The sequence below is a fragment of the Suncus etruscus genome, chromosome 4, assembly GCF_024139225.1.
Source record: "Suncus etruscus isolate mSunEtr1 chromosome 4, mSunEtr1.pri.cur, whole genome shotgun sequence".
Classification (NCBI taxonomy): Eukaryota; Metazoa; Chordata; class Mammalia; order Eulipotyphla; family Soricidae; genus Suncus; species Suncus etruscus.
The window spans coordinates 102600446-102612677 of record NC_064851.1 but is presented as its reverse complement, the minus strand read 5'-3'; the positions used below and the strand labels follow the sequence as shown (position 1 = coordinate 102612677).

The 12232-nt window shown below is 48.5% G+C and overlaps 1 protein-coding gene across 1 annotated transcript in view; it reads left to right on the top strand.

Moving 5' to 3' along the window:
* MTMR9 (myotubularin related protein 9) overlaps window positions 1–8843 on the top strand; it is a 28521-nt gene extending 19678 nt beyond the window's left edge. Inside the window, exons 8-10 of the mRNA XM_049771109.1 lie at window positions 1329–1549; window positions 5423–5574; window positions 7769–8843. Of these exons, the coding sequence (XP_049627066.1) occupies window positions 1329–1549; window positions 5423–5574; window positions 7769–7932 (537 nt within the window). The 3' untranslated portion in view covers window positions 7933–8843. The remainder of the gene's footprint in view (window positions 1–1328; window positions 1550–5422; window positions 5575–7768) is intronic.
* Window positions 8844–12232: the final 3389 nt, after the last annotated feature.

Below are 12232 nucleotides of genomic sequence, written 5' to 3'. Positions count from 1 at the left end.
ACATTGCAACTGAATCGCTGTGAAATGCACAGTTACAAAGTTGTTCCTGATTGAATTTCACTCACAGTGTTCTCACTACCATCCCCTCCCCAGTGCACATTTCCTGCCACCAATGCCCCAGTTTCCCTTCTGCCCTCCCCTCTGGCTTTCCCCCTTCCTGTGTCTATGGCAGACAGTTTTCTTCTCTCTTCTCCTCCTCCTCCTCTTCCTCCTCCTCCTCCTCTTCTTTCTCCCCCCTTCCTTCCTCCTCCTCCCCTCCTCCTCCCCCTCCTCTTCCTCCTCCTCCTCTGCCTCCTCCTTCTTCTTCTTCCTTCTTTCTTCTCACTATGGTTTGCAAATACTGTTCCTGAAGGAGTTTCATGACTATCACTTTTCCTCCTTCCATCACCCAGTTCTTGTCCAGAGTGATCATTCCCCACTCTCATTGTCCTAATGTTCCCTTCTCTGCCCTAACTGCACCCTTCGCTCTGTGATAAGCTTCCTACCATGGACCATCTTCCTGATAACTAACCTGCATTGACACTAATATTGGACCTTCAGATCAGCCCATTTTCTTTGTGCCCTAATTCCTGAACGAGGTCAAATGGTATCTTCTTTGGGGAACCTTCTGTGAGTCCTCTGTCTGTTAGACACACACACACACACACACACACACACACACACACACACGCACACATGCATGCACACACACCATGCTCCCACTATGTGTCTGTAAAATCAAGATGCCATGAAACAAACGGAAACCCTGCACCATGTCTGACCATTCCCATGCACAAACTATGACTCACAGGGGAATCATGGTTGCAAACGAGCTCCAAGACCTGCCCTGGGAGCTGAGAGCTGCAGGTTGGCCATGTCTGTGCTACGGTAAATGCTGGCATGCTGGATGGGCAGCCTCTGTTCACAGGTCACTGAGCTCAGCAGTGGTCCACAGTCCCAGTATCACGTGGCTTCCAATTAGGGTTAACATGGCACTGGGAGCTTTTCTCCAAGGCTCATAGTGGCCCAACTTGGCCCAACCGTGGATCCCTCAGGAGAGAAGATGTCAGCCAGCCTTTGCCTATGCTGCAGGGACCTGTGTTCTTGGACTCCACTGTAGGGCCCACGGGCCCTGAAGAACCAATCCTGCTTCTCAACTCTGAGGTCTCTTCTTTTCTGCTTGCTACTCTGAGCACAGAGGAGGATGGCAGTTCCTACGGCTGTGCAAATGGGTTTCTTTGTCTTTTCGCTGCTGCAAATGGCTCTGACACCCTAGCAGTTGCTGACCCCCACCCACCTTTGGCTGGCCTTGTCCCAGGACCCCCCAGTGCTCATCCATCTCCCTGCAGGCTGGGCACCCATTCCAGCAGCGCTGCGCACAGTCAGCCTATGGAGGCAGCAGGCAGAGGAGTGAGGCACCCGTGTTCCTGCTCTTCCTCGACTGCGTGTGGCAGATCCTGCGCCAGTTCCCCTGCTCCTTTGAGTTCAACGAACAGCTCCTCATCCTGCTCTTCGAGCATGCCTACGCCTCCCAGTTTGGGACATTTCTGGGCAACAACGAGAGTGACAGGTGGGAGCCCAGCTCATCTCAGGGGTGACATCCCTTCTAGCATGTCCTAAACAGACACCCGGATAGGACAGGCTCTCTGTCCATGTGGGCGAGGGTTACAGCTGAGTGTCAGGCTGCATGAGGAGATTTCTGCACCCCATGTGGGAAGAGAAACTTTGGAGACAGGATCCTTCTGTCTCCCATTTGAAGGGGCCATCAGGGAGAACCTGTCCGGTTGTCTAGGCAAGAAAGTAATATGCAGGAAAGATCAAGGTTGATGCAGGGGAGCAGACACCAGCTGGCACCCTCTAAATATGGCCTAAAGAGCAGATTTCCTTCAACAGCTCTTGGCTCTGTCTCTCAGAGGCCTAAGAGCCACCTTCAGACCACAGTAACCTGTCAATTAACCACTGTCAGGTTTACAGGCTCTGAGACACAGAGCTGGGCATCATAGTAGCTTGCTTGGTAGCTAGCAGCACCTAGCTGAAGATAAAATTGAAAGCTTTTGGGGCTGGAGCAATAGCACTACGGGTTGGGCATTTGCCTTACATGTGGCTAATCTGAGTTCGATCCCTGGCATCCCATATGGTCCCCTGAACCCGCCAGGAATACCTTGCATGTCACCGGGTGTGTCCCCCAAACAAAAAAAAAATCGAAAATATGGGGGCCTGAGAGATAGCATGGAGGTAGGGCATTTGCCTTGCATGTAGAAGGATGGTGGTTCGGATCTCGGCATCCCTTATGGTCCCCTAAGCCTGCCTGGAGCGATTTCTGAGCGTAGAGCCAGGAGTAACCCCTGAGCGCTGCCGGGTGTGACCCAAAAATAAACAAAAATAAATAAAAATTTAAAAGTACAGAATGAAATTACAAGTTTTCTTTTTTCCCCACAAATGAATAGAATTATTGCACCTTTACCAACTTAAACATAAACTGATTGACCGAGTAAAAGTTTGGTTGGTTGGTTTTAACACAGAGCTGACATGAGAAAATGTTCAACATTAGACAGGCCACACCTGTTTGATGCTTAGGGGTTACTCCTGGCTAAGCGCTCAGAAATCGCCCCTGGCTTGGGGGGACCATATGGGATGCTGGGGGATCGAACCGTGGTCCTTCCTTGGCTAGCGCTTGCAAGGCAGACACCTTACCTCTAGCGCCACCTCACCAGCCCCGAGTTTTTTTTTTTTTTTTACCCATTCTAGTCTTTAGAACAAGGAGGAAGAATTAAGACCAGTTGAGTGTTCTAGAACTTTCTCAGGATTTTTTTTTTCTTCTTCGATATTTTGGCTATTCAGCCCCATAGGATTCTTTTGATCAGAACTACAAAGGCAGTTTAGTGGGTGCATTTATAATTTACAGTGTTGTTTCTTCTCACCCCAGGCTATCTGCTCTGCACTTGACTATTTTTTTTTCTTTCCTGATTATAGTGTAGAATTGGTACAGGATTAACTTGTTCCCAGGCATGTCCAGGCCTCCTTGTCTCATATTTATGCTATAAAATCAAGCCTGTAGAAGCAGTCAGATGTACAGCTTCCATCTGCTGTTTATTCACAGTTCTGACTTAAATGAATCTTTGAACAACAGTATATTTCTGTCCATGACATTTATCGTTGCTGCTGTTTTCAAGTTGACTTTGGAATAATAATAATATTGTACTGTTGGTGTTAATATTTTTACTTCTGTCCCCTCAAATGGGCCTACTTCCAAAAAGTGGCATTTGAGTAGACTCATGATGATTCGTATTTTACTTTATCAACTAGAAACAGTCCTGTAATGCCGTAGGCACGTGAATACATCACTGCTCCATCCTTCCTTTGAAATGTTCTAGTCATGTGGACATAGGATCATTGGTTCATTCTTCCTGGGACACTCTAGTGAAATGGATACAGCATCACTGGTCCATGCTTCTTCTGTTCTCTTCACGATTAACAAGTGGAAGGGCAGATGCTTCCCAGCTTTAGGGCTCTGTTTGTATCTCTGCTGTGAAATCTCAGGTCTGCTCATGAAATGAGAGCAGGGGAGGTCTCGGAGGAGCAGCTGGCAGACTCTGCATCTTCCAGTGATTGTATTAAGGAGACTGGGACATTTGGGTTCTATGAATGCTGAGTCTAACAGGACTTATGCATGCTTGTGAATCTGTAAGGTTGGAATTTTAACTGGCTATGTAGTTTTTCAAAGAAAAGCCTTGAAAAACCATAGAAACACTCCGTAAAACTGGCTGGACTGAACACAGTGGGTGGAGTTTTTGCATTACTTTCCTGAGTAATGATGCCAAGTATCTTTGAGTATCATCTTAGGAGAAATATCTAGTCAGATTGTCCTATTTTTGTTTTTGTTTTTCAGCCACACCAAGTGGTGCTTATAGGTTCCTTCTGGTTCTGCACTCAGAGGTGCTTGGGAGACCATATGGGATGCCAAGGATCCAATGTAAAATAAAAATATTTACAACTTGGGTGAGACTGTCACCATCCAAGGAACTGTGTTTCTAACCCCTTAGACAGCTCTGATGAAGCTGGGTAGTGGAAGAGAAATAATACCAAGCCAGTGAGTTAAAGATTCATTGTAGTTACTCTGCTTTTTCCTTCATAAGATGAAGCAGGATAGCGGAAAAGAAATAATACCAAGCCAGTGAGTTAAAGATTCATTGGAGTTGGTCTGCTTTTTGCTTCATTGAACATACCTTTCTCTGCCATGTGCTTGCTCAGCTAAGCCCAAAGCCAGCATTCCTTTATTTTTTACCTCCAGAACCAAATCCACCAGGGTGAGGGAAGGTCCTGTAATCCAGGTGGGTTTTTACATCTCTAAGGAAGAGGTAGGGAAAAAGGAAGTTGGGGGAAGGTTCACATTACCATCACATTACCAGACAAAGCAAATGCCCTACTTTCTGTACTATTGCTCTGGCTCCTGTCCATTTTATAAAAGTATATTTGTGCTTTGTTGAGAGAATCCTGTTAGGGATTTCACTAAAGCTGAGGGCTGCTTTGGGGATATTGGTGTCTTTTTTTGTTTGTTTTTTGTTTTTCGGGCCACACCCGTTTGATGCTCAGGGCTTACTCCTGGCTAAGCGCTCAGAAATTGCCCCTGGCTTGGGGGACCATATGGGACGCGGGGGATCGAACCATGGTCCTTCCTTGGCTAGCACTTGCAAGGCAGACAACTTACCTCTAGCATCACCTCGTCGGCCCCGGATATTAGTGTCTTGACAACAATCATTTCTTTGTTTTCTTTTGGTTTTGGGGCCATACCTGTGGTGCTCAGGACTTCCTCTTGGCCCTGCACTCAGGGATCACTTCTGGTAGACTCTATGGGATGGACATAGGGGGTGCTGGAGACTGAACCCAAGCCAGCCTGATGGATATTTTTATTTGTATGTTTGTTTGTTTATTTTTGGGTTTTGGGCCACACCTGGTGCCACTCAGGGGTTACTCCTGGCTATGCACTCAGATATCACTCCTGGCTCAGGGAACCATATGGTATGCAAGGAATCAAACCTAGGTTTGTCCTGGTCAGTCACATGCAAGGCAAAGGCCCCACCACTGTGCTATTGCTCTGGCAAAGGATATTTTTAATCTTTTTTTTTTTTTTTTTTTTTTGGTTTTTGGGCCACACCCGGTGACGCTCAGGGGTTACTCCTGGAAATACGCTCAGAAATCGCTCCTGGCTTGGGGGACCATATGGGACACCGGGGGATCGAACCACGGTCCGTCCTAGGCTAGCGCAGGCAAGGCAGGCACCTTACCTCTAGCGCCACCGCCCGGCCCCGGATATTTTTAATCTTACAACATCATCTTCCTGGCCCAAGTCTCTCTGCCCTCTGACTAGGAAGAGAAACCCCTCACAGCCTGCATACCCCCCACCCCAGCCTGTCAATGCTGGGAACTTGTCCTTCCTCATCAGGTGCCGGTTGAAGCTGCAGCAGAAGACAATGTCACTGTGGTCCTGGCTGAACCGGCCTAGTGAGCTGCGGCGCTTCACCAACCCTCTCTACGAGGCCAACAACTTGGTCATCTGGCCCTCGGTGGCACCCCAGAGCCTCCAGCTGTGGGAAGGTGAGCCTCCCCGCTGTGTCTCCCTCTCTTGCATGCCCCTTCCATGGTGTCACCTGCCTTGCCCCCTTACTCCGAAGGCATCACGTGGGATGTTCCTGCTGGCTGAGAGGATCTGTCTATACCTCATGCCAACAGCACTGAACACTCCAATGTCTGTAAGCATGTTGTTCTATGCAGTCTCGTCCCATGGAGGTCAGCCTGTCTACAGGGTGTGGACCTCTTGCCTGCAAGCTGGCCCAGCACAGATTCAGGGTGATGGGAATTCTGTGCCTGGTCACCACAGAGACATGTGCACTGACTGCTGCTTCCATGGAAGGCTTCTGGAACATTCCTCCATGATGTGCTTGATGCCTGGAGTGTGGTGACTTTCAGGAGGAGGCACTGTGAACAGATTCTGCTGCCCCACTCAGAGTTGAAGGGATGTTGGAGTCCCCTCGTCATAACTGATCTGGAAAGCTCACAGAGTCTCGCTGCTATTTACCGTATTTTCCGGCATCTAAGACAACCAGGTGTATAAGACGACCCCCTAATTTTACAGTTAAAACATAGGGTTAGGCCTATATTTGCTGTATAAGACAGAATGTTCCTGTGCTGCAACTGTATGTACCACAGTGAGCCAAGCACAAGCAAAGGTTCAAAGGTTATACTGTAATAGACTTCCTCTCTGACTCTGGCCAATCTGAGCAGACTTTTTACAGTGTAGATTCGGGTACAGAACACTGTATAATTTGCATGCATAAAAAGCTTGCTTGGGGGCCCGGAGAGATAGCACAGCGGTGTTTGCCTTGCAAGCAGCCGATCCAGGACCAAAGGTGGTTGGTTCGAATCCCGGTGTCCCATATGGTCCCCCGTGCCTGCCAGGAGCTACTTCTGAGCAGACAGCCAGGAGTAACCTCTGAGCAACGCTGGGTGTGGCCCAAAAAAAAAAAAAAAGCTTGCTTGGATTGGCTGAGTCAGAGAGGCGGTCTGAGCAGCCTTGCAGTGATTGGTGCAGAATATCATCTAATTTGCATGCATCAAAAGCCTGCTTGGATTGGCTGAGTCAGAGAGGCAGAGGGGTGGTCCGAGCAGCCTGGCAGTGATTGGTGCAAGATTGAGTTGAAAAAATTCGTTTTGTGGTAGTATTCAGACAATTTTCGTTTAGCGGCATATTGAAACATTTTTCGGGATATACTCAGTATATAAGACGACCCCCAATTTTCAGTTGACTTTTTTTTGTTTCAAAAGTCGTCTTATACGCCGGAAAATACGGTAGTCACGTTGTTGTGACTCAGTGGTCCCCATGGCTGAGAATGGCCTCATTCACAGACGGGTTTAGAGCACAGAGGGTTCAACCTGGCCTCAGACTCTTCGCCACTGCTGTCCTCCCATGGGATTGGGGAGCACTTGGCCTTATGCAGGATCCCTTCACAGGCGCCAGGTGGCTCTGTGGATGTGTTGAAAGACCTTCTGGAACCTGCCCGCTGTAGACAGGTTGCAGTTTGGGGAGCTGCTGAGATGACTGCTCATTCCCTCTGCTCCTCTGTATGGACGGGAGAGTGGCTTAGATGGCTAATAAACATGATTATGATATTCATTATCCTCTGAGGATCCCCAGAGAAAGGGAGGGGGTGAAGAGGCAAAGCCTCAAAACCCAACATTCCCTCCCATTCTCTCATTTACCCATGAGTTTATACACCTTTGGAGGCTGGTTCTGTAATGAAGGAAATATGATTCAGGGAGCCTGAGAAGGACATCTCAGCAGGCTAAGGGCATGTCTCCCCCGGCACCAAGTGGTCTCCCAGGCACTTCCAGGAGCTCTGAGCACAAAACTGGGGAGGAAACTCTCAGAACCAAGAAACAGCAGTAGCAGCAATAAAGGAAGAGCCCTAAAAACGGGTGGCTGTTTCCTGCTCCTGTCGAGCCTATCTGCTAATCTGGTGCTTTGTCTTCAGGGTTTGGGGTTCTTTTAAAGAATCTGTAGGCATATAGCAGAAAAATAGCATTGTACTATGGGGTGGGGTAGGTCCGGGCCATGTGTTGCTCATAAGGCATGGTTGGCTCTGCACGCAGGAAGCTAATCCTCTCTCTTCTCCTCTCTCTCTCTCTCTCTCTCTCTCTCTCTCTCTCTCTCTCTCTCTCTCTCTCTCTCTCTCTCTCTCTCTCTCTCTTACTCTCACTCTCATTCTCTCATTCTCTCTCTTCCCCCCTTTAGGCATTTTCTTGCGTTGGAACAGGTCCTCCAAGTACCTGGACGAAGCATACGAAGAAATGGTCAATGTCATCGAGCACAACAAGGAATTACAGGCGAAGGTCAATGCCCTTCGAAGGCAGCTAGCAGAGCTGGAAACGGAGGATGGGGTGCAGGAGACACCCTGAAGCACCCTGTACAACATGTACCTTTCCTATCCCCTCCTTTCCTTTTCCCAGTCAGTCCCCTCTCCCAGGAGCCCTGGCTTGGCGGCTCACATGTAAGAGGTTTCATCCTCACAAACAAAGCTGCTGTGAAGACATAGGTGGCTTGTGGCCTGGCAGACCTTTGGGGGGGGGGCAAGGAGCACTGTATTTATGGTAAAAAAGAGGGACAGATCCCCCCCAGCACCTGCCTTCCTTTCCTCAGGCACTTTCTCAAGCCCCCTCTGCCTTGGGGAGATGAGACCGCTCCTGGGTTTGCCACAGGGAAGGGCGGATGGTTTCACAAGGGACCAGACTTTCAACATTCCCCATCCTGAAAAGGTTCTATAAATAAGCATTTCCCGAGTTTAATGAGCACCTCCCGTGGTCTCTGCCTTCCAAAACAGCAGTTCTCTACCCACAGCATTGGACTAACAGAACTGCTCATTCTCCTCCTAAGGAGAATGAGTTTCGTCAAGAAAGGGAACTGAAAATCCATATTCAAAGGGAATTTTCTGTAAAGGGGCTGACAGGTAAGAGGGGCCCTCTGATAATTTACACAAGGAAGTGGATTTCTTTCAACCGTTAGACACTAGGAGAACATTTGGCGGAGAAGCCAGTAGGAATTGTTACTGCCAGGAGGGGTATTGTGACTGCTCTGGTTCTGGTTCTCACCAAATACAGTAAATGGGCCCCCGAGGCGCCATGGGACAGGAAACCATCATTTCGGTATGAATTTGCTATTAAGCTACAGTAATGGTGTGTTTACACTGGAAATGCATTGACTGCCTCGTCTGGGATTTTCACTGCACTGGCTTCTGTATCTGTGAGTGTGTGGTTTTGTTTTGTTTCTTTTCCTCCTGTGTTCCTGTCATTCGTAAAAGTTAAAGCTGTCATGTTGCCTTGATCCTTTGGGAAATGAATTTGGACCCTACCGACTGGTCCACTAGATGTCGCCCCCATAGGGCTTACTTGGGGGTGAAGGTTGATGAGCAAGCTGCAGCTGAACGTCTGAAAAAGTTCAGAGACAGAGTTTAAACGTCAGAGATAGTAGATAGTTGTGACTAATTTCCTTCCTGATGGCAGCTGGAGTTCCCTTTTCCCTTTGTGTTTATCGTCAGAAGTCCTGCGAGTTTGCTTTCTCCTTTATGAGGGTAACTTCGGGACCAGGAGTGATGGCACAGCGGGGAAGGCACTTAACTTCCATGTAGCCACCCGGGTTCATCTCTGGCTCTGTGCATGGTCCCCTTATCCCGGCCGAGTGATCCCTGAGATTCCTGAAGTGTGCATCCCCCAAGAGAAAGCAAAATTAGTTTGAACAGGATAACAGGAGAATAGTGATCTGTAATATCAGCCCACATCTGTATGTAACAAAATGCACCGTCATGGACCCTATTTTGGTGTCATGTCCTTGGCTAAAGGTCTACTTTGAAGACCTTTAGGGACTTGAGAGCGCCCATCAAACTGAACATGGTTGTGCCGGAGGCCTGGGTTCGACCCCCCACCCCTACTTGCCCGCCCCCCAGCCTATTCAAAATGGCTCAAAACAGACACAAGAATGAAAATGAGACACTGAATCTCTGGGGGCTGAATGGCCAGTGCCCCTCCCGCTGCTCAGTTCCTCGGCTAGCTGTGCTGCTAGAGGTCTGTCCTTCCTCGGCTTCCGTCCCCCTCCCCCCAAGCTCATTTTTACCCTCTCTATACTGTGGAGAGTGGGGTTTGTAGTCCTGAACCTCAGAACAAAGATGCCTCCCACCCTCTGAGCGCTCTGCAGTGCCCTCCTGCCTGTGATGGGAATTATCCTTGTGCATCTTCCCCTCTTCCTGGACACGCCCCCTTTTTTCCCTCCTTCGCCTCAGAACCGCTTGCTTGAACAGTTCATACGCCTTTGTTACCTTCCCTTGGCCTCCTGGGCCTCAGGCCTCTTCCCGAGTGAACCTTCAGCGGGGCCGGGGATCCTGATTGGTGGGTGAGGGGCTCTGTGGGTGGGGCTTGATGGATATGCCCTGTCTCCCCAGGACACCCAGAGGAAGGTGTCTCTTAACCAAGACCAGGAGCAGCGCTGGCATCTTAACCTTCACTTTCTTGGGGGTTCTGAAGCTTCTGCCAGCATACATGGATTCTAGAAGCAGACCGTGGGTCGGAGCCGGTTGCATTGCTGACTGCTGGATTGGCAGAATCATGCAGTGCACACCCCACACTCCAAGCGCTCCTCAGACCACATGGGAGGGTTACCTTGGCTTTGCAGGAAGATCGAATTGCCTGGCTCATCCCCTGGCCTCATGGGGAGACAGAATCAAATTCTTTCCCCCAATTTTAAGAGTGAAGGCTGACTTTGGGAAGCATAGCGTGAGCCCCGGGAAAACTATTTTATAAATATAAATGACCAACTGTACTTATCTGCCAGCAGTGCAGGGTCCTCTGATCTCCAGGAAGAAATTTTATAAAAAGCAGAATAAGGGCCGGCGAGGTGGCGCTAGAGGTAAGGTGCCTGCCTTGCAAGCACTAGCCAAGGACCTTGGTTCGATCCCGGTGTCCCATATGGTCCCCGCAAGCCAGGGGCAATTTCTGAGCGCTTAGCCAGGAGTAACCCCTGAGCATCAAACGGGTGTGGCCCGAAAAAACAAAAACAAACAAAAACAAAAAAAATAACACAGTGACCTGAAGATATTGATCCTTCTCCACCAGTAAACTTGGGCCCTTGTACGTGTGCTGCCCCATGGTTGTTCTCCGGAACAGCTGTTGTGTTTGTTTGTTTTTTAAGACTTTTCAGCAATATTTTCATTTTGATCGTATTAAATGGGAGGAGAAATGAACCGAAATTGGAACATCTAGTCAGGTTTATAAAGAACCGACAAATTTGTATTATTTCTCAGAGACAATATTGGACCTTGGAAGCCAGATTTTAGAGTGGTGTTTGGGGGGACGTAGGGGAGAAAATGGGCAATAATTTACTATCTCAGATATGGGGGAATCTAAAAGCTGAAAAACTATTCTTTGAATTCTGAGACCTGGTTTAACATGTTGCTCATGTTAAAGGGGAGCCCCTGAAGTTTGATCTTTGGTTCAGTATTTGTGTTAAGTTAAAATAAACATACAAGGGCCTGGAGAGATAGCACAGCGGTGTTTGCTTTGCAAGCTGCCGATCCAGGACCAAAGGTGGTTGGTTCGAATCCCGGTGTCCCATATGGTCCCCCGTGCCTGCCAGGAGCTATTTCTGAGCAGACAGCCAGGAGTAACCCCTGAGCACTGCCGGGTGTGGCCCCCCAAAAAATAAACATACAAACATGCCTATGTTACAAAAAGGATTACCTGTTACTATTGATTGAGATGAGAAATGAGAAATTTTGGTCGCCTTAAAAACAATATACTTAAAGTTGTAACCAGTGGGTCAGAGAGAGAGCACAGTGGGGAGGGTGTTTGCCTTGCACAAGGTTCAATCCCTAGCATCCCAAATAGTCTCCAGAGCCTGCCAGGAGTAAGTTCTGAGCATACACAGCCAAGAGTAAGCCCTGAATACCTCCGAGTGTGCCCCCCCCACCCTGAGTAAATAAAACAACATGAACAGACTGATTTCTCCATATTTTTCCCTAGGTTATAGAAAATACTTTTTTTTTTTTTAGATATAATTTTGTTCCTGTTTTCTCAAGTCCAACAGCTTCTGCTTTCACTGTCCTCACAGTCCAGTGCCCAGGACATCTTATTCCGCTAAGCCTGTGGCACCATATGGGCTGGAGCACTGTGGTGGGGCAAATACATACTTTGCATGTCTGTCCCGGGTCCCATTCCTGGCACCACCAGAACCAAACATAAACCCAAACTGAAGCTCAGAAAGAAGCAACCCTCATGAAATGCTAGGACAAGGTTTGAGAAAGTCTGAACTTGTCCAAAAGTCCTGTCTCTTGCACCAATGAGAAAAACCTTTACCCTTCATGCCGACTTCCTGGAAGACATGGGCCCTGAGAAGCTGCTCCTAGTGAGATACAACCTCTGAGCCATTTCCGGATGAACCATGTGGGGTGTGTGAACAAAATAAGTTGTGACAGCACTGCCCAGACACCTGCTCCACTTGGGAAATTGCTCTCTCTCTTTGGGGCTGTTGGGTCAGTCCCTATCTGTCCACCTGAGCTCTGTGGTCTACAGTCCTCCTTGCCCTATGGCCGTCTACACCAAAAACTAGATTATTGCATAGAATAGTTCAAATAAAAGTATGTTTTCCTTCAGTAGCCAGTATTGGGATTGTACCCTTGGTCTGTCTGGTGTGACTCTTGGATTTAAGTGCACT